General features: G+C 47.9%; 1 protein-coding gene across 1 annotated transcript in view; it reads left to right on the top strand.

Annotated features, from left to right (window-relative positions):
* The window catches only part of LOC134983728 (oocyte zinc finger protein XlCOF6-like), an 84402-nt gene extending 64051 nt beyond the window's left edge, over positions 1-20351 (top strand). The window contains exon 5 of the mRNA XM_063949375.1: positions 16919-20351. Coding sequence (XP_063805445.1) covers positions 16919-18885 — 1967 coding nt within the window. The 3' untranslated portion in view covers positions 18886-20351. The remainder of the gene's footprint in view (positions 1-16918) is intronic.
* The last annotated feature ends 2239 nt before the right edge of the window (positions 20352-22590 follow it).

Below are 22590 nucleotides of genomic sequence, written 5' to 3'. Positions count from 1 at the left end.
GGAATCTGCTCAATGTGGATAATCCAGACGTTTTTCCTAAGCAATTATCAGTTCCCAAGCAGCATAATCACAGACTAACACAAGGTTATTATACATTCTGTACCACATATACAATAACAGGAATGAGCCTTCCAGTGGGCTATAGAGAGCAGTAGGATGTAATAGTGCTCAGCTGGTAACAGGGAAAAGCCGGTCACCCTCTGCGCTGAGAGTTGTGAGGGCGTCTGAGTCCCCCGGTACCTCTGTACTGTCTGCTGGTCTATTCTATCCGCGTGTTCCTGGCTGATACTATAAACAGTTACACGGCCACCGCCTCCTCTCTGATCTATGTCTGAATTCTGTGTGCGCACGGCATGGATACACTGCGGCTTTGGAGGTATAAATGCCGGCGGTGCAGATGAAGAAGTCACTGACAGCTGCCGCTCCCCTCCCGGTAATCGACCCCAGACGTAATATACAATGCAGCGTCTCCTGCCTCTAGGTTCTGTAGCTTACCATTGTGATGGGTCTCGGTGATATGATGCAAGTTGAGAACTGAGCTCACTACCAGAGATCGCCAGTCTGCTGCTTGTATCAGGCCTGGATGTCGCAAATGGCGCTCTGCGCTTTCATGGTCACTGCATCATGGAGGTAACTGGATTCAGAGGACCATGCCGTAGATAAGACCCAGAACCGCTTCATAGTTCCCAGTTTCTAAAGCAGAGTATGGATAAATTTAAGGTTGTATCTGTTTAAGGATGAAGAAATACAAAATTGGTCTCTAAGGTAGGTACTGGCCTTGCTAGTATAGAGACCTCATAAATAGAAAAGACTAAGCGTTGCTTTGTAACTCATGAGGAAACTGATTATGGGAATTCTGTACGGATGTCCTGGAGAAGGTATCCAGACAATCCCTGTGTACAGAGTGGGGATCATGTAAGGAGGGATAGAATTCCTGTAAGCGGTTTCTTTGAACACCTTGTGTTTTAGAAGGGTCTATGGCATTAGGTGGAGTGACTAGAGGAATGGTCTGGTTATGGCCCTGGGCAGAGGAACGATACAGTTATGCCCCTGGGAGGCAGGAACGGTTTGGTTACGTCTGGGGAAATGGTATGGTTATGCTCCTGGGCAGAGAAACAGGTTTTGCCTGGGGAAAGAGTCTGGTTAGGCCCCTGTGTGGAGGAACAATCTGGTCCTGCCACTGAGCAGGAGAAGTCTGGTTATGCTTCTGGGCAGAATGGTCTGGTTAAGTCATGGTTTAGTTAGGACCTTTTTTCGAAGGGGATTGGTCTGGTTAGGCCCCTGGGCAGAAGAATAGTCTAGTTGGGACCTTTTGCGAAGGGGATTGGTCTGGTTAGGCCCCTGGGCAGAAGAATAGTCTAGTTGGGACCTTTTGCGAAGGGGATTGGTCTGGTTAGGCCCCTGGGCAGAAGAATAGTCTAGTTGGGACCTTTTGCGAAGGGGATTGGTCTGGTTAGGCCCCTGGGCAGAAGAATAGTCTACTTGGGACCTTTTTCGAAGGGGATTGGTCTGGTTAGGCCCCTGGGCAGAAGAATAGTCTAGTTGGGACCTTTTTCGAAGGGGATTGGTCTGCTTAGGCCCCTGGGCAGAAGATGCTCTGTCAAATAAAATGCCTAGCTGATATCCCATTTATAGGGTCAATAGCTTCTGGAGAGAAATTAAGTGATACTAAAATTCTCTGGTGAATGGGACGGTGTAATTATTCTCATTCTCCATCACAGAGAAGGAAACTATAGGTCAGTAAGACAATACACAAGGAAACTATAGGTCAGTAAGACAATAGAGTAAGAAACTATAGGTCAGTGAGACAAGAGTAAACGGTATAAAAGCCCTTTCAAGTGAGTTCCTTCTAACACCGCATAACTGTATAGACATTTGCACGCGCAATCAAAAATTAGTAAAATGTATGGGGAATTATTACCAATAACTTTTTGCAGGTAGTAGGACACAGAGTTTTTGTGATCAACTGAATCCCCTCCCCCCCCATAAAGTGTTTATAGTATGACACTCTATTGAGCATACCACTGGAGTAAACTCTGCCACAATAAATTTAGTGTGTAATTTAGCCCATCCTTGTATGGTGTAAAATATTAATATATCTTCTCTTACATCCCTAAGGTATACTGGAGTCACATTATACAATATACATGCCGATTTTTAACAAATAAACAAATGTTTATTACTTTATTCACTTTTATACATTTACCTTTGCTTTTAATATATCACTGATTTATCTTACCTACTTTCCTGTACTTAAAGGTTATATATTATTTATTAGTGCGCACACAGGACAGCACTTTCTGTTCTTTGGTGTTTTATTGTTTTTTTTATTATTGCACAGCTCATGTCACCTCTAGTAATCCCACATGAGCGTCCATGTCACCTCTAGTAATCCCACATGAGCGTCCATGTTACCTCTAGTAATCCCACATGAGCGCCCACGTCACCTCTAGTAATCACACATGAGCGTCCATGTCACCTCTAGTAATCCCACATGAGCGTCCATGTCACCTCTAGTAATCCCACATGAGCGTCCATGTCACCTCTAGTAATCCCACATGAGCGTCCATGTTACCTCTAGTATTCCCACATGGGTGTCCATGTTACCTCTAGTAATCCCACATGAGCGTCCATGTTACCTCTAGTAATACCACATGAGCGCCCATGTCACCTCTAGTAATCCCACATGAGCGTCCATGTCACCTCTAGTAATCCCACATGAGCGTCCACGTCACCTCTAGTAATCACACATGAGCGTCCATGTCACCTCTAGTAATCCCACATGAGCGTCCATGTCACCTCTAGAAATCCCACATGAGCGGCCGTGTCACCTCTAGTAATCCCACATGAGCGTCCGTGTCACCTCTACTAATCTCACATGAGCGTCCGTGTCACCTCTAGTAATCCCACATGAGCGTCCATGTTACCTCTAGTAATCCCACATGAGCGCCCATGTCACCTCTAGTAATCCCACATGAGCGTCCATGTCACCTCTAGTAATCCCACATGAGCGCCCGTGTCACCTCTAGTAATCCCACATGAGCGTCCATGTCACCTCTAGTAATCCCACATGAGCGTCCACGTCACCTCTAGTAATCACACATGAGCGTCCACGTCACCTCTAGTAATCCCACATGAGCGTCCATGTCACCTCTAGTAATCCCACATGAGCGTCCATGTCACCTCTAGTAATCCCACATGAGCGTCCTTGTTACCTCTAGTAATCCCACATGAGCGTCCTTGTTACCTCTAGTAATCCCACATGAGCGCCCATGTCACCTCTAGTAATCCCACATGAGCGTCCATGTCACCTCTAGTAATCCCACATGAGCGTCCACGTCACCTCTAGTAATCACACATGAGCGTCCATGTCACCTCTAGTAATCCCACATGAGCGTCCATGTCACCTCTAGTAATCCCACATGAGCATCCATGTCACCTCTAGTAATCCCACATGAGCATCCATGTCACCTCTAGTAATCCCACATGAGCATCCATGTCACCTCTAGTAATCCCACATGAGCGTCCATGTCACCTCTAGTAATCCCACATGAGCGTCCATGTCACCTCTAGTAATCCCACATGAGCGTCCATGTTACCTCTAGTCCCACATGAGCGCCCATGTCACCTCTAGTAATCCCACATGAGCGCCCATGTCACCTCTAGTAATCCCACATGAGCGTCCATGTCACCTCTAGTAATCCCACATGAGCGCCCATGTCACCTCTAGTAATCCCACATGAGCGTCCATGTCACCTCTAGTAATCCCACATGAGCGTCCATGTCACCTCTAGTAATCCCACATGAGCGTCCATGTCACCTCTAGTAATCCCACATGAGCGTCCATGTCACCTCTAGTAATCCCACATGAGCGTCCATGTCACCTCTAGTAATCCCACATGAGCGTCCATGTCACCTCTAGTAATCCCACATGAGCGTCCATGTCACCTCTAGTAATCCCACATGAGCGTCCATGTTACCTCTACTAATCCCACATGAGCGTCCGTGTCACCTATAGTAATCCCACATGAGCGTCCATGTTACCTCTAGTAATCCCACATGAGCGTCCATGTTACCTCTAGTAATCCCACATGAGCGTCCGTGTCACCTATAGTAATCCCACATGAGTGTCCATGTCACCTCTAGTAATCCCACATGAGCGTCCATGTCACCTCTAGTAATCCCACATGAGCGTCCATGTTACCTCTAGTAATCCCGGGATCGGGATCGGCGGGATCCCGGGATTTGGGCCCAAAAATGCCGGGATTTGAATCCCGGGATTGGAGCATCCAATCCGGGGATTCACGGGATTGCACTGCGCATGTGCGGGAGGGAGTGTGTGTAAGTAATACTACTTACACTCAGGCGGGCGGCAGCCATAGACGAATGCTGAACGCGGCGACACGTCAAATGTGGCGTCGGCCGCCAGCCAAACAGAGCTGGCGGACCGGCAGCCAATCAGGGAAGCTGCCGCGGCAGCCAATCAGGAGCGACTGCTACGGCCGCTTCCCTGATTGGCTGCTGGTCCGCCAGCTCTGGTTGGCTGGCGGCCGGCGCTCCATTTGAAATGCCGCCGTGTTCAGTGTGTCCATGGCTGGCGCCCACCTAATAGTAAGTGTTATTACTTACACCCAGCCTCCCTCCCGCGCCGCTACCAACCCTCCCCGCTACCTACTGTACACCCTCCCACCCAGCTACCTACAACCTCCGCACGCTAACTACACCCTCCCGCCCAGCTACCTACAACCTCTGCACCGCTACTTACACCCTCCCGCCCAGCTACCTACACCTTCCTGCACTGCTACCTACAGCCTCCCTCCCTTCCCCGCCGCTACCTACACCCTCCCACACCGCTACCTACCCTCCAGCGCTGCTCCCTACACCCTTCTTCACTGATCCCTACTGCATCCCGGGATTGATTGTTTTTCAATCCCGAATCCCGGGATTGAAAAAACGGACCGGGATTGGCCTCCCTACTCCAGTCTAAACATCCTAGCTTTTTTTCTCTGACGTCCTAGTGGATGCTGGGAACTCCGTAAGGACCATGGGGAATAGCGGCTCCGCAGGAGACTGAGCACAAAAGTAAAGCTTTAGGACTACCTGGTGTGCACTGGCTCCTCCCCCTATGACCCTCCTCCAAGCCTCAGTTAGATTTTTGTGCCCGAACTGTTAGGCGCCGGGGTCCGCTCGGCCGTGCGGCCCGGCGCCTAGCAACCAGGGACGCCGTGCGCGTTCAGCCGCCGGCTCCCTGGCAACGCTAAGACGCCGGGCGCACGGAGCCGCTCTGACCTTAGCAACGGGGACGCCACGTTCAGCCGCGTTCCCCGTTGCTGGGTCTATTCTCATTACCCTGATTATGTGCTGGCCGTGCAGCATGCAAGCTGCACGGCATTTCTATTTGATTGTCCTGTCTGGATCCTGATTGGAGGGTGCCTGAATAAAGGCACCCTCAGGACTTCTTACAGACGCCGGTGATAGCTTCCTGTTTGCCTGTGTCTGCTGCAGAGAGTTCCCAGTCCCGGTCTTTTCGGTTGTTCCTGTCCTCAGAGATCCTGTACTCGGAAGTTACCATCTGTTCCTGGAGTCTGACCGAGCACCTTTAACATCTGGTGGTGTTCGTGAGTCGCGGCGCAGCCGTGTGTTGCGGCTTGTCCGCTTCTGTTTATTATTTTGTTTAATTGTGTTCTGGAGCTTTGCGGAGGATTCCGCTTCCACAGATCCACTCTGGTGTCCGGCGGTGCCGGATAGGAGTGTCGGATCAGTGGATCCTTGGTTGTCCTTTTTCCTGGCGGCTAGTCCGCGCATACCTTTTGATTTAGTTAGTTAGCTTGTAACCCCTGGCCTGGTTGCTTAGTCAGAGGGCCCCTTGTTATCACCCTGTCTCGGACTTCCCCTTGTCTCCCATTAAGACCTGCGGGGGCATCGGGGTTGGGCAGACATAATCCGCCCTTCGAACGCGGCTGCCATGGGCTCAAGCAACCATAGTCTCGCAGGGGATTTCTGATAACACGGGCGAGACAACGGAGTTAGGGCGCCAGGGGTTACTAGGCTATCCAGCTCCCACAACCAGCTTATTTTCCTGTACTCAGATCCCTGCCATAAGATCTCCTCCGGTCTGGAGTACAGGAATCATAACATTATCACCGGCCTACAAAAGAAAAGATTTAACTTACAGTAAATTTTTTCACTTTTTAGTTGGGAGATTTTTGTCGGCCTTATGAATCCCACCGGTGTTGGGCCAAACCCTGGCCAGCTTCTTGTTAGTCAGATTCAGGAACTTACTCAGATGGTTCAGGATCTGTCCCTCCGGGTGAGGTCACAGGAAGATCTGTTACGGACTTCCCCGAGGGTCATCCCTGAACCAAAAATGCATCTGCCTGACCGTTTTTCTGGGGATAGAAAACAGTTTTTTCATTTTAAAGAATCTTGCAAACTGTATTTTCGTTTAAGACCAGTTACCTCAGGTACAGAGGCTCAGCGGGTTGGGATTATTATTTCTCTACTTCAGGGGGATCCTCAGACCTGGGCTTTTGGTTTAAAGACAGACGATCCGGCCTTATCGTCTGTAGACGCCTTTTTAAAATCTTTAGGGCTATTGTATGACGACCCTGATAGAGAGGCGTCCGCAGAAAGTCAGTTGCGTGCTCTTAGACAGGGTAGGAATCCCGCAGAGAATTATTGTACGGAGTTTCGCCGTTGGTCGAACGACTGTGGCTGGAATGACCCAGCCCTGCGCAGTCAGTTTCACCTCGGCTTATCGGAATCTATAAAAGACAGTCTCCTCCAGTATCCCGCTCCTGAGACCCTCGATAACCTCATGGAGCTATCTATTAAAATAGATCGTCGGCTCAGAGAGCGGAGGGCTGAAAAAGGGGCATCTGTCGGGTCCTCTCCCTGGGTTCCTTCCATTCCTGTAGACATAGAGGAGCCTATGCAGATTGGTCTCTCCAAATTGTCTCCGGAAGAAAGAACCAGGAGGCAAAATTATGGTCTGTGTTTATACTGCGGAGGTAAGGGACATTTTGCCCGTAGTTGTCCAAACAAGTTGGGAAACTTCCTGACCAAGTGAATTGTGAGGGGGTTCACTTTGGTCTGCAGCTCATCTCCTCAAATAATTCACTGTTGGTTCCTGCTAAAGTTTCCTATGGCAGCCTCTGTTCCTCGGTCTCTGCTTTTGTGGACAGTGGAGCTGCAGGAAACTTTATGGATTTAACATGGGCCAAGGCCTTAGGTATTCCTCAGCTAACCTTAGGTAGGTGTATCACCATGCATGGTTTAGATGGGAGTCCTTTATCCAATGGGGTTATTTCTCTATGTACACCTCCTGTTTTGCTCTCGGTGGGAGCTCTGCATTCTGAAAAAATTGAGTTTTTCCTTACCCATTGTCCAGCAGTTCCTGTGGTTCTGGGTCATCCTTGGCTGGCCTTTCATAATCCCGTCATTGATTGGCAGTCTGGGGAGATCCTACAATGGGGTACCATCTGTGATAAAGAATGTATTACGCTTCCTATCCGAGTAGCTGCCGCCAGTTCCGCACATATTCCTGGGGAATACCAGGATTTTGTTGATGTGTTTTCCAAGGGCAATGCGGATATTTTGCCTCCCCATAGGCCTTATGATTGTGCCATTGAGTTAATTCCTGGTGCCACGTTGCCTAAAGGAAGGTTATATGCATTGTCTGGTCCTGAAACTGTGGCCATGAATGAGTATGTGAAAGAAAGCCTTGGGAAAGGGTTTATCAGGCCATCTAAATCCCCTTTAAGTGCAGGTTTCTTCTTCGTAGAGAAGAAGGATGGTTCACTCAGACCCTGCATTGACTTTAGAGCTTTGAATAAAATCTCAGTAAAGAATACTTACCCTCTGCCGCTGATCTCTGTCCTCTTTGATCAGCTACGTTCGGCTGTTATTTTTTCTAAGATTGATCTTAGAGGAGCATATAACCTCATCAGAATCAGGTCAGGGGATGAGTGGAAAACGGCATTTAGTACTCAGTCGGGCCACTATGAGTATCTGGTCATGCCATTCGGCCTATCTAACGCTCCGGCAGTTTTCCAGGATCTCATTAATGATGTGCTCCGTGAGTTTCTGGGAAGATTCGTCGTGGTCTATTTAGACGATATTTTGATATATTCTGACTCCGTGGAACAACATGTTACCCAGGTGCGTCAGGTGCTAAAGAGATTACGTGAAAATCACTTATATGCCAAGCTGGAGAAGTGTGAATTTCATGTCACGGAAGTATCCTTTTTAGGGTACATTATTTCCCCTCGGGGATTCCGAATGGAACCAAAAAAGCTCCAAGCCATCCTTAGTTGGGCGCAACCCACCAATTTAAAAGCAATTCAGCGCTTTTTAGGGTTTGCAAACTACTATAGAAGATTTATTCACTCTTTCTCTGACCTAGTTGCTCCCATTGTGGCACTTACTAAGAAGGGAGCAGATCCTACCAATTGGTCATGTGAAGCGGAGTTATCTTTTCAGGCCTTAAAACAAGCCTTTGTCTCAGCCCCTGTCCTTAGACATCCCAACCCAGAATTACCTTTCATTATTGAGGTGGATGCCTCGGAGGTTGGAGTAGGGGCTATCCTTTCTCAGAAGGATCCAGATTCCCTTGAGTTACATCCTTGTGCCTTTATGTCCAGGAAATTCTCATCTGCAGAATCCAACTACGATGTTGGTAACCGGGAATTGCTGGCTATTAAATGGGCTTTCGAGGAGTGGAGACATTGGCTTGAAGGAGCTACCCACACCATTTCAGTTTTGACTGATCACAAAAATCTTCAATACATTGAATCGGCTAAACGACTGAATGCCCGACAGGCTCGTTGGGCTTTATTTTTTACTCGTTTCAAATTCATTATCACCTTCAGACCAGGTTCCAAGAATACCAAGGCAGATGCCCTGTCACGCAGTTTCCTTCCGGTTCAAGACAACAGTCCTGTTACTCCCATACTTCCGCCTTCAGTCATTCAGGCAGGTCTCACACAGGATGTATTTTCCCAATTAAAGCTGCTTCAACATCAAGCTCCGGGAAATACTCCTGCTAGTCGTCTTTTTGTTCCTGAGTTTTTGAGAGCAACTGTTTTGGCGGAATTTCATGATAGCAAAGTTGCAGGGCATCCGGAAATCGCTAAGACTTTGGAATTAGTATCCCGCTCAGTATGGTGGCCTGGTCTTTCCAAAGACATTAAAGAGTTTGTTTTTTCGTGTCAGGTCTGTGCACAGCATAAAGTTCCCCGTTCTTTGCCTATTGGTCAACTTATGCCCTTGAAAGTTCCTCTTAGGCCATGGTCGCATATCTCCATGGATTTTGTGGTGGATCTCCCTCTGTCAGCCGGATGCCGAGTCATATGGGTGGTAGTGGACCGTTTTAGCAAGATGGCCCATTTTATTGCTCTTCCCCGATTGCCATCTGCCCAGGGATTGGCAGTCTTGTTCCTCCGTCATGTTTTCAGACTCCATGGGTTACCCACTGATATTGTTTCTGACAGGGGTCCACAATTCATTGCGCAATTTTGGAAGTCTTTTTGTGCTTCATTAAAGATGAAATTATCATTAACCTCCGGCTATCATCCACAATCCAATGGACAGACTGAGCGAGTTAACCAATCTCTAAAACAATATTTGCGTTTATACTCGGCCAAACTCCAAAATGACTGGTCTGAGTTTCTTCCATTGGCGGAGTTTGCTTATAATAATGCCTGTCATTCCTCCACCAATGTGTCTCCATTTTTTGCAGTTTTTGGTTTCCACCCCAGAGCTAATTCATTTTTCAACATTCCTCTGTCTCCTCTCTGGCCCTGACCTCTCATCTTAAACTTATTTGGAAAAAAGTGCACCTGGCTCTCAGAAAAGCAGCTTTCCGGGAAAAAAAATTTTCTGACAGGCTCCGGCGGCCGTGCACTTTTAAAGTAGGAGACAGGGTGTGGTTGTCGACTCGCAACATCAAACTTCGACAAACCTCAGCCAGATTGGGTCCTAGATATATTGGACCATTTCTCATTATCAAAAAAGTCAATCCAGTTGCTTTCCGGTTACGTTTACCAAAAACTTTACGGATCGGAAATACCTTCCATTGCTCATTGCTTAAACCATATGTTTCGTCCAGCAGATTTCCTCGTAAAAAATCTCAGGGGAGATCACCAGTTAATGTACAGGGTCAGCAAGAGTTCTTGGTTGAGAAGGTTCTCGATTCCAAGTTGTCCCGGGGTCGGCTTTATTTTTTGGTGCATTGGAGAGGTTATGGGCCAGAGGAAAGGTCGTGGGTCCTGGATGAAGACCTTCATGCCCCAAAGCTCAAAAGGGCATTTTTTCGTGAATTTCCTCGGAAACCTGGCTTTAGGGGTTCCTTGACCCCTCCTCAAGGGGGGGGTACTGTTAGGCGCCGGGGTCCGCTCGGCCGTGCGGCCCGGCGCCTAGCAACCAGGGACGCCGTGCGCGTTCAGCCGCCGGCTCCCTGGCAACGCTAAGACGCCGGGCGCACGGAGCCGCTCTGACCTTAGCAACGGGGACGCCACGTTCAGCCGCGTTCCCCGTTGCTGGGTCTATTCTCATTACCCTGATTATGTGCTGGCCGTGCAGCATGCAAGCTGCACGGCATTTCTATTTGATTGTCCTGTCTGGATCCTGATTGGAGGGTGCCTGAATAAAGGCACCCTCAGGACTTCTTACAGACGCCGGTGATAGCTTCCTGTTTGCCTGTGTCTGCTGCAGAGAGTTCCCAGTCCCGGTCTTTTCGGTTGTTCCTGTCCTCAGAGATCCTGTACTCGGAAGTTACCATCTGTTCCTGGAGTCTGACCGAGCACCTTTAACATCTGGTGGTGTTCGTGAGTCGCGGCGCAGCCGTGTGTTGCGGCTTGTCCGCTTCTGTTTATTATTTTGTTTAATTGTGTTCTGGAGCTTTGCGGAGGATTCCGCTTCCACAGATCCACTCTGGTGTCCGGCGGTGCCGGATAGGAGTGTCGGATCAGTGGATCCTTGGTTGTCCTTTTTCCTGGCAGCTAGTCCGCGCATACCTTTTGATTTAGTTAGTTAGCTTGTAACCCCTGGCCTGGTTGCTTAGTCAGAGGGCCCCTTGTTATCACCCTGTCTCGGACTTCCCCTTGTCTCCCATTAAGACCTGCGGGGGCATCGGGGTTGGGCAGACATAATCCGCCCTTCGAACGCGGCTGCCATGGGCTCAAGCAACCATAGTCTCGCAGGGGATTTCTGATAACACGGGCGAGACAACGGAGTTAGGGCGCCAGGGGTTACTAGGCTATCCAGCTCCCACAACCAGCTTATTTTCCTGTACTCAGATCCCTGCCATAAGATCTCCTCCGGTCTGGAGTACAGGAATCATAACACGAACGAGAAGGGTGCACACTACGGGGCTCTCCTGAGCTCTTAGTGAAAGTTTAGTTTTAGGTTTTTTATTTTCAGTGAGACCTGCTGGCAACAGGCTCACTGCATCGAGGGACTAAGGGGAGAAGAAGCGAACTCACCTGCGTGCAGAGTGGATTGGGCTTCTTAGGCTACTGGACACCATTAGCTCCAGAGGGATCGAACACAGGACCAGCCGTGGAGTCCGGTCCCAGAGCCGCGCCGCCGGCCCCCTTACAGAGCCAGAAGCAAGAAGAGGTCCGGAAAATCGGCGGCAGAAGACATCCTGTCTTCACCAAGGTAGCGCACAGCACTGCAGCTGTGCGCCATTGCTCCTCAGCACACTTCACACTTCGGTCACTGAGGGTGCTGGGCGCTAGGGGGGGGCGCCCTGAGCAGCAATAAAAACACCTTGGCTGGCGAAAATACATCACATATAGCCCCCAGGGCTATATGGATGAATTTTAACCCCTGCCAGATTACACTGAAAAGCGTGAGAAAAGGCCGCCGAGAAGGGGCGGAGCCTATCTCCTCAGCACACTGGCGCCATTTTCCCTCACAGCTCCGTTGGAGGGAAGCTCCCTGGCTCTCCCCTGCAGTCACAACACTACAGAAAGGGTTAAAAAAGAGAGGGGGGCACTAATTAGGCGCAGTATTAACAATACAGCAGCTATAAGGGGAAAAACACTTATATAAGGTTATCCCTGTATATATATAGCGCTCTGGTGTGTGCTGGCAAACTCTCCCTCTGTCCTCTATCAGAGCAATCCCTGTGTGTGTGCTGTGTGTCGGTACGTTTGTGTCGACATGTATGAGGAGGAAAATGATGTGGAGGCGGAGCAAATTGCCTATAATAGTGATGTCACCCCCTAGGGGGTCGACACCTGAGTGGATAAACTGTTGGAAGGAATTACGTGACAGTGTCAGCACTTTACAAAAGACAGTGGTTGACATGAGACAGCCGGCTACTCAGCTTGTGCCTGTCCAGACGTCTCATAGGCCGTCAGGGGCTCTAAAGCGCCCGTTACCTCAGATGGCAGATACAGACGCCGACACGGATACTGACTCCACTGTCGACGGTGAAGAGACAAATGTGACTTCCAGTAGGGCCACACGTTACATGATTGAGGCAATGAAAAATGTTTTACACATTTCTGATACTACGAGTACCACCAAAAGGGGTATTATATTCGGTGAGGAAAAACTACCTGTAGTTTTCCTGAATCTGAGAAATTAAATGAGGTGTGTGATGAAGCGTGGGTTTCCCCCGATAAAAAACTGATCATTTCTAAAAAGTTATTGGCATTATATCCTTTCCCGCCAGAGGTTAGGGTACGTTGGGAAACACCCCCTAGGGGGGATAAGGCGCTCACACGCTTGTAAGAACAAGGGCTCTACCCTCTCCTGAGATGGCCTCCCTTAAGGATCCTGCTGATAGAAAGCAGGAGGGTATCCTAAAATGTATTTACACACATAATGGTGTTATACTGCGACCAGCAATCGCCTCAGCCTGGATGGGCAGTGCTGGGTTGGCGTGGTCGGATTCCCTGACTGAAAATATTGATACCCTAGATAGGGACAGTATATTATTGCCTGTAGAGCATTTAAAAGATGCATTTCTATATATGCGTGATGCACAGCGGGATATTTGCCGACTGGCATCAAGAGTAAGTGCGCTGTCCATTTCTGCCAGAAGAGGGTTATGGACGAGGCAGTGGTCAGGTGATGCGGATTCCAAATGGCATATGGAAGTATTGCCTTATAAAGGGGAGGAGTTATTTGGGGTCGGTCTTTCAGACCTGGTGGCCACGGCAACAGCTGGGAAATCCACGTTTTTACCCCAGGTCGCCTCTCAACATAAGAAGACGCCTTATTATCAGGCGCAGTCCTTTCGTTCCCATAAGGGCAAGCGGGCAAAAGGTTCCTCATTTCTGCCCCGTGACAGAGGGAGAGGAAAAAGGCTGCAGAAATCAGCCAGTTCCCAGGAACAGAAGCCTCTCCCGCCTCTGCATGACGCTGGGGCTTTACAAGCGGACTCAGGCACGGTGGGGGCCCGTCTCTTTCAGCGCGCAGTGGGCTCACTCGCAAGTAGACCCTGGATCCTTCAGGTGGTATCTCAGGGGTACAAATTGGAATTTGAGACGTCTCCCCCTCGCCGTTTCCTAAAGTCGGCTTTACCGACGTCTCCCTCCGACAGGGAGGCAGTTTTGGAAGCCATTCACAAGCTGTATTCCCAGCAGGTGATAATCAAGGTACCCCTCCTGCAACAGGGAAAGGGGTATTATTCCACACTGTTGTGGTACCGAAGCCGGATGGCTCGGTGAGACAGATTTTAAATCTAAAATCTTTGAACACTTACATACAGAGGTTCAAATTCAAGATGGAGTCACTCAGAGCAGTAATTGCGAACCTGGAAGAAGGGGACTACATGGTGTCTCTGGACATCAAGGATGCTTACCTTCATGTCCAAATTTACCCTTCTCACCAAGGGTACCTCAGGTTTGTGGTACAGAACTGTCACTATCAGTTTCAGACGCTGCCGTTTGGATGGTCCACGGCACCCCGGGTCTTTACCAAGGTAATGGCCGAAATGATGATACTCCTTCGAAGGAAGGGAGTTTTAGTTATCCCTTACTTGGACGATCTCCTGATAAGAGTAAGATCCAGGGAACAGTTGGAGGTCGGTGTAGCACTATCTCAGGTAGTGTTGCGGCAGCACGGTTGGATTCTCAATATTCCAAAATCGCAGCTGATTCCGACGACTCGTCTCCTGTTACTAGGGATGATCCTGGACACAGTCCAGAAAAAGGTGTTTCTCCCGGAGAAGAAAGCCAGGGAGTTATCCGAGCTAGTCAGGAACCTCCTAAAACCGAGCCAAGTCTCGGTGCATCAATGCACAAGGGTTCTGGGAAAAATGGTGGCTTCCTACGAAGCAATCCCATTCGGCAGATTCCACGCAAGAACTTTCCGGTGGGACCTGCTGGACAAATGGTCCGGGTCGCATCTTCAGATGCATCAGCGGATAACCCTGTCACCAAGGACAAGGGTGTCTCTCCTGTGGTGGTTGCAGAGTGCTCATCTTCTAGAAGGCCGCAGATTCGACATTCAGGACTGAGTCCTGGTGAGCACGGATGCCAGCCTGCGAGGCTGGGGAGCAGTCACACAGGGAAGGAATTTCCAGGGCTTATGGTCAAGCCTGGAGACATCACTTCACATAAATATCCTGGAGCTAAGGGCTATTTACAATGCTCTAAGCTTAGCAAGACCTCTGCTTCAAGGTCAGCCGGTGTTGATCCAGTCGGACAACATCACGGCAGTCGCCCACGTAAACAGACAAGGCGGCACAAGAAGCAGGAGGGCAATGGCAGAAGCTGCAAGGATTCTTCGCTGGGCGGAAAATCATGTGATAGCACTGTCAGCAGTATTCATTCCTGGAGTGGACGACCTCCACCCGGGAGAGTGGGGACTTCACCCAGAAGTCTTCCACATGATTATAAACCGTTGGGAAAAACCAAAGGTGGACATGATGGCGTCCCGCCTCAACAAAAAACTCGACAGGTATTGCGCCAGGTCAAGGGACCCTCAGGCAATAGCTGTAGATGCTCTGGTAACACCGTGGGTGTACCAGTCAGTGTATGTGTTCCCTCCTCTGCCTCTCATACCCAAGGTACTGAGAATTATAAGACGGAGAGGAGTAAGCACTATATTCGTGGCTCCGGATTGGCCAAGAAGGACTTGGTACCCGGAACTTCAAGAGATGCTCACGCAGGATCCGTGGCCTCTACCTCTAAGAAGGGACCTGCTCCAGCAAGGACTCTGTCTGTTCCAAGACTTACCGCGGCTGCGTTTGACAGCATGGCGGTTGAACGCCGGATCCTGAAGGAGAAAGGCATTCCGGATGAAGTCATTCCTACCCTGATCAAAGCCAGGAAGGATGTAACCGCAAAACATCATCACCGTATTTGGCGAAAATATGTTGCGTGGTGCGAGGCCAGTAAGGCCCCGACGAAGGAATTTCAACTGGGTCGATTCCTACATTTCCTGCAAACAGGAGTGTCTATGGGCCTGAAATTAGGGTCCATTAAGGTTCAAATTTCGGCCCTGTCAATTTTCTTCCAGAAAGAACTGGCTTCAGTCCCTGAAGTTCAGACGTTTGTAAAAGGGGTACTGCATATAAAGCCTCCTTTTGTGCCTCCAGTGGCACCTTGGGATCTCAATGTAGTTTTGGGGTTCCTGAAATCACATTGGTTTGAACCACTTAAATCCGTGGGGTTAAAATATCTCACATGGAAAGTGGTCATGCTATTGGCCCTGGCCTCGGCCAGGCGCGTGTCAGAGTTGGCGGCTTTATCCTGGAAAAGCCCTTATCTGATTTTCAATTCGGACAGGGCGGAATTGAGGACTCATCCTCAGTTTCTCCCTAAGGTGGTTTCAGCGTTTCACCTGAACCAACCTATTGTGGTGCCTGCGGCTACTGGGGACTTGGAGGACTCCAAGTTGCTAGACGTTGTCAGGGCCCTGAAAATATATATATATTTCCAGGACGGCTGGAGTCAGAAAATCTGACTCGCTGTTTATCCTGTATGCACCCAACAAGCTGGGTGCTCCTGCTTCTAAGCAGACTATTGCTCGTTGGATTTGTAATACAATTCAGCTTGCACATTCTGTGGCAGGCCTGCCACAGCCAAAATCTGTAAATGCCCACTCCACAAGGAAGGTGGGCTCATCTTGGGCGGCTGCCCGAGGGGTCTCGGCTTTACAACTTTGCCGAGCAGCTACTTGGTCAGGAGCAAATACGTTTGCAAAATTCTACAAATTTGATACCCTGGCTGAGGAGGACCTGGAGTTCTCTCATTCGGTGCTGCAGAGTCATCCGCACTCTCCCGCCCGTTTGGGAGCTTTGGTATAATCCCCATGGTCCTTACGGAGTTCCCAGCATCCACTAGGACGTCAGAGAAAATAAGATTTTACTCACCGGTAAATCTATTTCTCGTAGTCCGTAGTGGATGCTGGGCGCCCATCCCAAGTGCGGTTTATCTGCAATACTTGTACATAGTTATTGTTAACTAAATCGGGTTATTGTTGGGTGAGCCATCTATTCAGAGGCTCCTCTGTTATCATGCTGTTAACTGGGTTCAGATCACAAGTTGTACGGTGTGATTGGTGTGGCTGGTATGAGTCTTACCCGGGATTCATAAATCCTTCCTTATTGTGTACGCTCGTCCGGGCACAGTATCCTAACTGAGGCTTGGAGGAGGGTCATAGGGGGAGGAGCCAGTGCACACCAGGTAGTCCTAAAGCTTTACTTTTGTGCCCAGTCTCCTGCGGAGCCGCTATTCCCCATGGTCCTTACGGAGTTCCCAGCATCCACTACGGACTACGAGAAATAGATTTACCGGTGAGTAAAATCTTATTTTTTTTTAAATGACTATAATTGTACCTTATAACATCCTGGGTCTTGTCTATTCGTTTTAAAGTTGTTTGCTATTTTTGATCTTAATCTTTACAATATTAAAATGTTAAATTTAAAATGTATATTTCTATAATTTATTTCTAGGAGGTGGACACACAAGCAGGAATATCTCAGAAGGACATCTAATGTTATCCCCGGATTGTGACATAAAAGATAATGACAGTAGACAGGATTCTCCAGGAGATAACCCCATTACCCCAATGATACATACAGCTCTATCAGCTGGTCCCTCTGATCCTGGGAAATGTTCTCCTGATCACTCCGATATTGGTGCATCTGTTACAGCTCTGAGAGTAGATACAGTGTTTCCCTGTTCTACAGATGCCAAATGTTTTACACAGAACACAAAGCCACAGACAGGTATGGCAGGTGAAAGGCCATTTCCGTGTTCTGAGTGTGAGAAATGTTTTTTCCAGAAATCACATCTTGTTACACATCAGCTAACTCACACAGGTGAGAAGCCATTTCCATGTTCTGAGTGTGGGAAATGTTTTACACGGAAATCAAATCTTGTTACACATCAGAGATGTCACACACTTAGCAAACCATATTCATGTTCTGAGTGTGGGAAATGTTTTAGACATAAATCACATCTTATTAGACATAAGAAACTTCACACAGGTGAGAAACCATTTTCATGTTCTGAGTGTGGTAAATGTTTTATAGAGAAATCAAATCTTGTTATGCATGAGCGAATACATACAGGTGAGGGGCATGTTTCATGCTCTTGGTGTGGGAAATGTTTTTTAAAGAAATCAGATCTTCTTGTGCATCAGAGAAGTCACACAGGTGAGAAGCCATTTTCCTGTTCTGAGTGTGGGAAATGTTTTTTATGTAAATCACATCTTACTACACATCGGAGAACTCACACAGATGAGAGGCCATATCCATGTTCTGAGTGTGGGAAATGTTTTACAGAGAAATCAAATCTTGTAATACATAAGAGAATACATACAGGTGAGAAACCATATTCCTGTTCAGAGTGTGGGGAACGTTTTACATACAAATCAACTCTTGATGCACATGAGAGAAGTCACACAGGTGCATCACCATTTTCCTGTTCTGAGTGTGGCAAGTATTTTGCACGGAAATTACAACTTGTTACACATCAAAGAAGTCATACGGGTGAGAGGCCATTTCCATGTTCTGAGTGTGGGAAATGTTTTACACAGATATCAAATCTGATTGATCATCAGAAAACTCACACAGGTGAGAAACCATTTTCCTGTTCTGAATGTGGCAAATGTTTTATACGTAAATTCCATCTTGTTACACACCAGAGAAGTCACACAGGTGAGAGGCCATTTCCATGCTCGGAGTGTGGGAAATGTTTTAAACTGAAATCAGATCTTATTACACATCAGAGAAATCACACAGGTGACAAACCATTTTCATGTTCTGAATGTGGGAAATGTTTTACACAGAAATCAGAATTTGTTAGACATCAGAGAACTCACACAGGTGAGAAGCCATTTTCCTGTTCAGAGTGTGGGAAATGTTTTAAGCTGAAATCATATCTTGTTACACATCAGAGAAATCACACAGGTGAGAGGCCATTTACATGTTCTGAGTGTGGGAAATGTTTTTTTAATAAAGCATATCTTCTTACGCATCAGAGAAGACACGCAGGTGAGAGGCCATTTTCATGTTCTGAGTGTGGGAAATGTTTTTTAAGTAAATCACATCTTTTTAGACATCAGGGAAGTCACACAGGTGAGAAGCCATTTTCCTGTTCTGAGTGTGGGAAATGTTTTTTAAGTAAATCAAATCTTGTTACACATCAGAAAAGTCACACAGGTGAGAAACCGTTTTCCTGTTCTGAGTGTGGGAAACGTTTTTTACGTAAATCACAACTTGTTAGACATCAGAGCAGACACACAGGTGAGAAGCCATTTTCATGTTCTGAGTGTGGGAAATGCTTTTTAAGTAAATCCAATCTAATTACACATGAGAGAAGTCACACCGGTAAGAAACCATTTCCATGTTCTGAGTGTGGGAAATGTTTTGTACAGAAATCAAGTCTTGTTAGACACCAGAAAAGTCACAGGTGAGAAGCCATTTCCATGTTCTGAGTATGAGAAATAAGTCTGCTCTTGTTGCACACAATAGACATTACCCAGGTAAGGAACCATTTAATCTTCTGCAGTATGCTCGTCATCATTGCCATGCATTGTTCCTCAAGGGTCAATCCTGTCTCCAATGCTTTTTGGAATATACATGCTACTATTTTGTGAAATAATCACAATGGGCTGGTCTACCACTGCTATGCAGATAACCTGGCTTTTGCTGTGGAGAACCTAATACCAATCCTAATTGTCTAGCTGAGCTCCAGGTGTGGTTGATGCCAGTTGTCTGTGACTCAGTCCTAGTAAAAAATGATAGAAGCTCCCCAACAAAGGTCAAGACTACAGCTTTGCCAACCAATTGAATTTATGCTTTGGGGTTCAGGGTTAAAAAATGCTGACTGTGTGGAATCTGTGTTGTCCTGGATTATGGCTGTGGACCATAGCCAGAACCAAGCACTTGATTCCCTAGGAAGATCTACCTACAGTCATACATACATTTGCATCATCTCATGTAGACTACAGCAATGTCCTCTACCTGGGCCTCCCATCAAAAGAATTGCAACGTTTGCACCTTGTACAGAGTGCAGCAGCCAGGCTGTTACCCAATCGCCCTTGTTCCTGGCACATAGCACCCATTCTCTACTGCCTTCACCAGCTACCTGTAAGAGGGTAAATGCTTCATAATCTGCTTACTGACTCTCCCAGCCCTACATGACATGGTCCATTGTACAAGAAGTAGCTTCTGATTTCTTACTGCCCTGCTTGTTTACTTCCATCTGCAGATGAAGGACTGTTAGCAGCAGTGCCAAAATCTCCTGTAATTCATTTGGGGGTCATACTTTTAGCTTTGCAGCCCTCACCATGGAACTTGCTGCCTCGCACAGACCAAGAGACTTCCCCTTTTCATAAGCAGGCTGATGACTAATCCAGAGGTTCTCAAATGTGGTCCTCAAGGAACCCCGGTGGTCCAGGATTTAAGTTTCTCCATACTTGGCTACAGATGACTTAATTAGCACATCAGTCAATTTGATTTAACTATCTGTGCTGAACCATGGATATACCTAAAACCTGGACTGTTGGGTGCCTTGAGGGCCGCATTTGAAAACCTCTGGATTAACCTGTTACATATTTCTTTAATGGCCATTTAGTTCGAGTATAATACAACCCAAATGCTTAGGTCTTTATTCTGCTGTTTACTATGCACCTCGAGTCTTGTGTAAATGTCTAATGCCAGTTTGGACTATCTGTATTGCTGCATGACAATATGGCGGCCATAGGAACGTGTTTTCATGGCAGATACTGATCTTGATAATGAGCATTGTGGGATACAAGATCCTGTCCATATATTGATCACCATTTGACTACTCAAGTTTCATCTGCAGTGGTTTGTTGTATTACATCTATATGGTTTGAATACTCCCTTGCATATTTTCATAATAAAAGATTTAGGTTGCAACTAATTATTACTTTATAGCTTTTATTTCTCTGACGTCCTAGTGGATGCTGGGAACTCCGTAAGGACCATGGGGAATAGCGGCTCCGCAGGAGACAGGGCACATCTAAAGAAAGCTTTAGGATCACCTGGTGTGCACTGGCTCCTCCCCCTATGACCCTCCTCCAAGCCTCAGTTAGATTTTCTGTGCCCGACGAGAAGGGTGCACACTAGGGGCTCTCCTGAGCTCTTTGTGAAAGTTTTAGTTTAGGTTTATTATTTTCAGTGAGACCTGCTGGCAACAGGCTCACTGCATCGAGGGACTAAGGGGAGAAGAAGCGAACTCACCTGCGTGCAGAGTGGATTGGGCTTCTTAGGCTACTGGACATTAGCTCCAGAGGGACGATCACAGGTTCAGCCTGGATGGGTCACCGGAGCCGCGCCGCCGGCCCCCTTACAGAGCCAGAAGAGCGAAGAGGTCCGGAAAAATCGGCGGCAGAAGACTTTCCTGTCTTCAGATAAAGGTAGGCGCACAGCACCGCAGCTGTGCGCCATTGCTCTCAGCACACTTCACACTCCGGTCACTGAGGGTGCAGGGCGCTGGGGGGGCAGCGCCCTGAGACGCAATAAATCGATAGAAAACCTTTTATGGCTAAAATAAATGCATCACATATAACTCCTGGGCTATATGGATGCATTTAACCCCTGCCAAAACATACAAGAAAACGGATGATGAGGACGCCGAGAAAGGGGCGGAGCCTATCTCCTCAGCACACTGGCGCCATTTTCCCTCACAGCTCAGTTGGAGGGAAGCTCCCTGGCTCTCCCCTGCAGTCACTACACTACAGAAAGGGGTTAAAAAAGAGAGGGGGGCACAAATTAGGCGCAGTATAAACAATACAGCAGCTATAAAGGGAAAAACACTTATATAAGGTTATCCCTGTATATATATAGCGCTCTGGTGTGTGCTGGCAAACTCTCCCTCTGTCTCCCCAAAGGGCTAGTGGGGTCCTGTCCTCTATCAGAGCATTCCCTGTGTGTGTGCTGTGTGTCGGTACGTTTGTGTCGACATGTATGAGGAGAAAAATGATGAGGAGACGGAGTAGAGTGTCTGTAATAGTGTTGTCACCCCCTGGGGGGTCGACACCTGAGTGGATGTACTGTTGAAATTGCGTGACAGTGTCAGCTTTGTATAAAAGATAGTGGTTGACATGAGACAGCCGGCTACTCAGCTTGTGCATGTCCAGACGTCTCATACAGGGGCTCTAAAGCGCCCGTTACCTCAGATACAGACGCCGACATGGATACTGACTCCTGTGTCGACGGTGAAGAGACAACCGTGATTTCCAATAGGGCCACACATTGCATGATTGAGGCAATGGAAAAAGTTTACACTCTTCTGATAATATAAATACCACCAAAAAAAAAAAGGGGTATTATGTTTGGTGAGGAAAAACTTCCTGTAGTTTTCCTGAATCTGAGAAATAAAATGAGGTGTGTGATGATGCGTGGGTTTCCCCCCGATAACAATTGATAATTTCTAAAAAGTTATTGGCAGTATACCTTTTCCCGCCAGAGGTTAGGGTGCGTTGGGAAACACCCCCTAGGGGGGATAAGGCGCTCACACGCTTGTAAGAACAAGGGCTCTACCCTCTCTGGAGATGGCCGCCCTTAGGGATCCTGCTGATAGAAAGCAGGAGGGTATCCTAAAATGTATTTACACACATACTGGTGTTATACTGCGACCAGCAATCGCCTCAGCCTGGATGTGCAGTGCTGGGTTGGTGTGGTCGGATTCCCTGACTGGAAATTTGATATCCTAGATAAGGACAGTATATTATTGCCTATAGAGCAATTAAAAGATGCATTTCTATATATGCATGATGCACAGCGGAATATTTGCCGACTGGCATCAAGTATAAGTGCGTTGTCCAATTATACCAGTAAAGTGGTCAGGTGATGCGGATTCCAAACGGCATTTGGAAGTATTGCCTTAACAAAAAAGGGGATGTACCCCAGGTCGCCTCTCAAAATAAGACGCCGTATTATCAGGCGCAGTCCTGGTTGGCAAGCGGACAAAAGGGTTCCTCTTTTCTGCTCGTGACAGAGGGAGAGGAAAATGGCTGCAGAGATCAGCCAGTTCCAAGGAACAGAAACTCTTTTCCGCCTCTGCCAAGCCCTCAGTATGACGCTAGGGCTTTACAAGTTCAGGCACGGTGGGGTCCCGTTCTCAATGAATTTCAGTGCGCAGTGGGCTC

This window comes from Pseudophryne corroboree (assembly GCF_028390025.1).
Source record: "Pseudophryne corroboree isolate aPseCor3 chromosome 3 unlocalized genomic scaffold, aPseCor3.hap2 SUPER_3_unloc_22, whole genome shotgun sequence".
Taxonomy (NCBI): domain Eukaryota; kingdom Metazoa; phylum Chordata; class Amphibia; order Anura; family Myobatrachidae; genus Pseudophryne; species Pseudophryne corroboree.
Note: the sequence above shows the minus strand (reverse complement) of the source record. Positions and strands in the feature narration are given on the sequence as shown.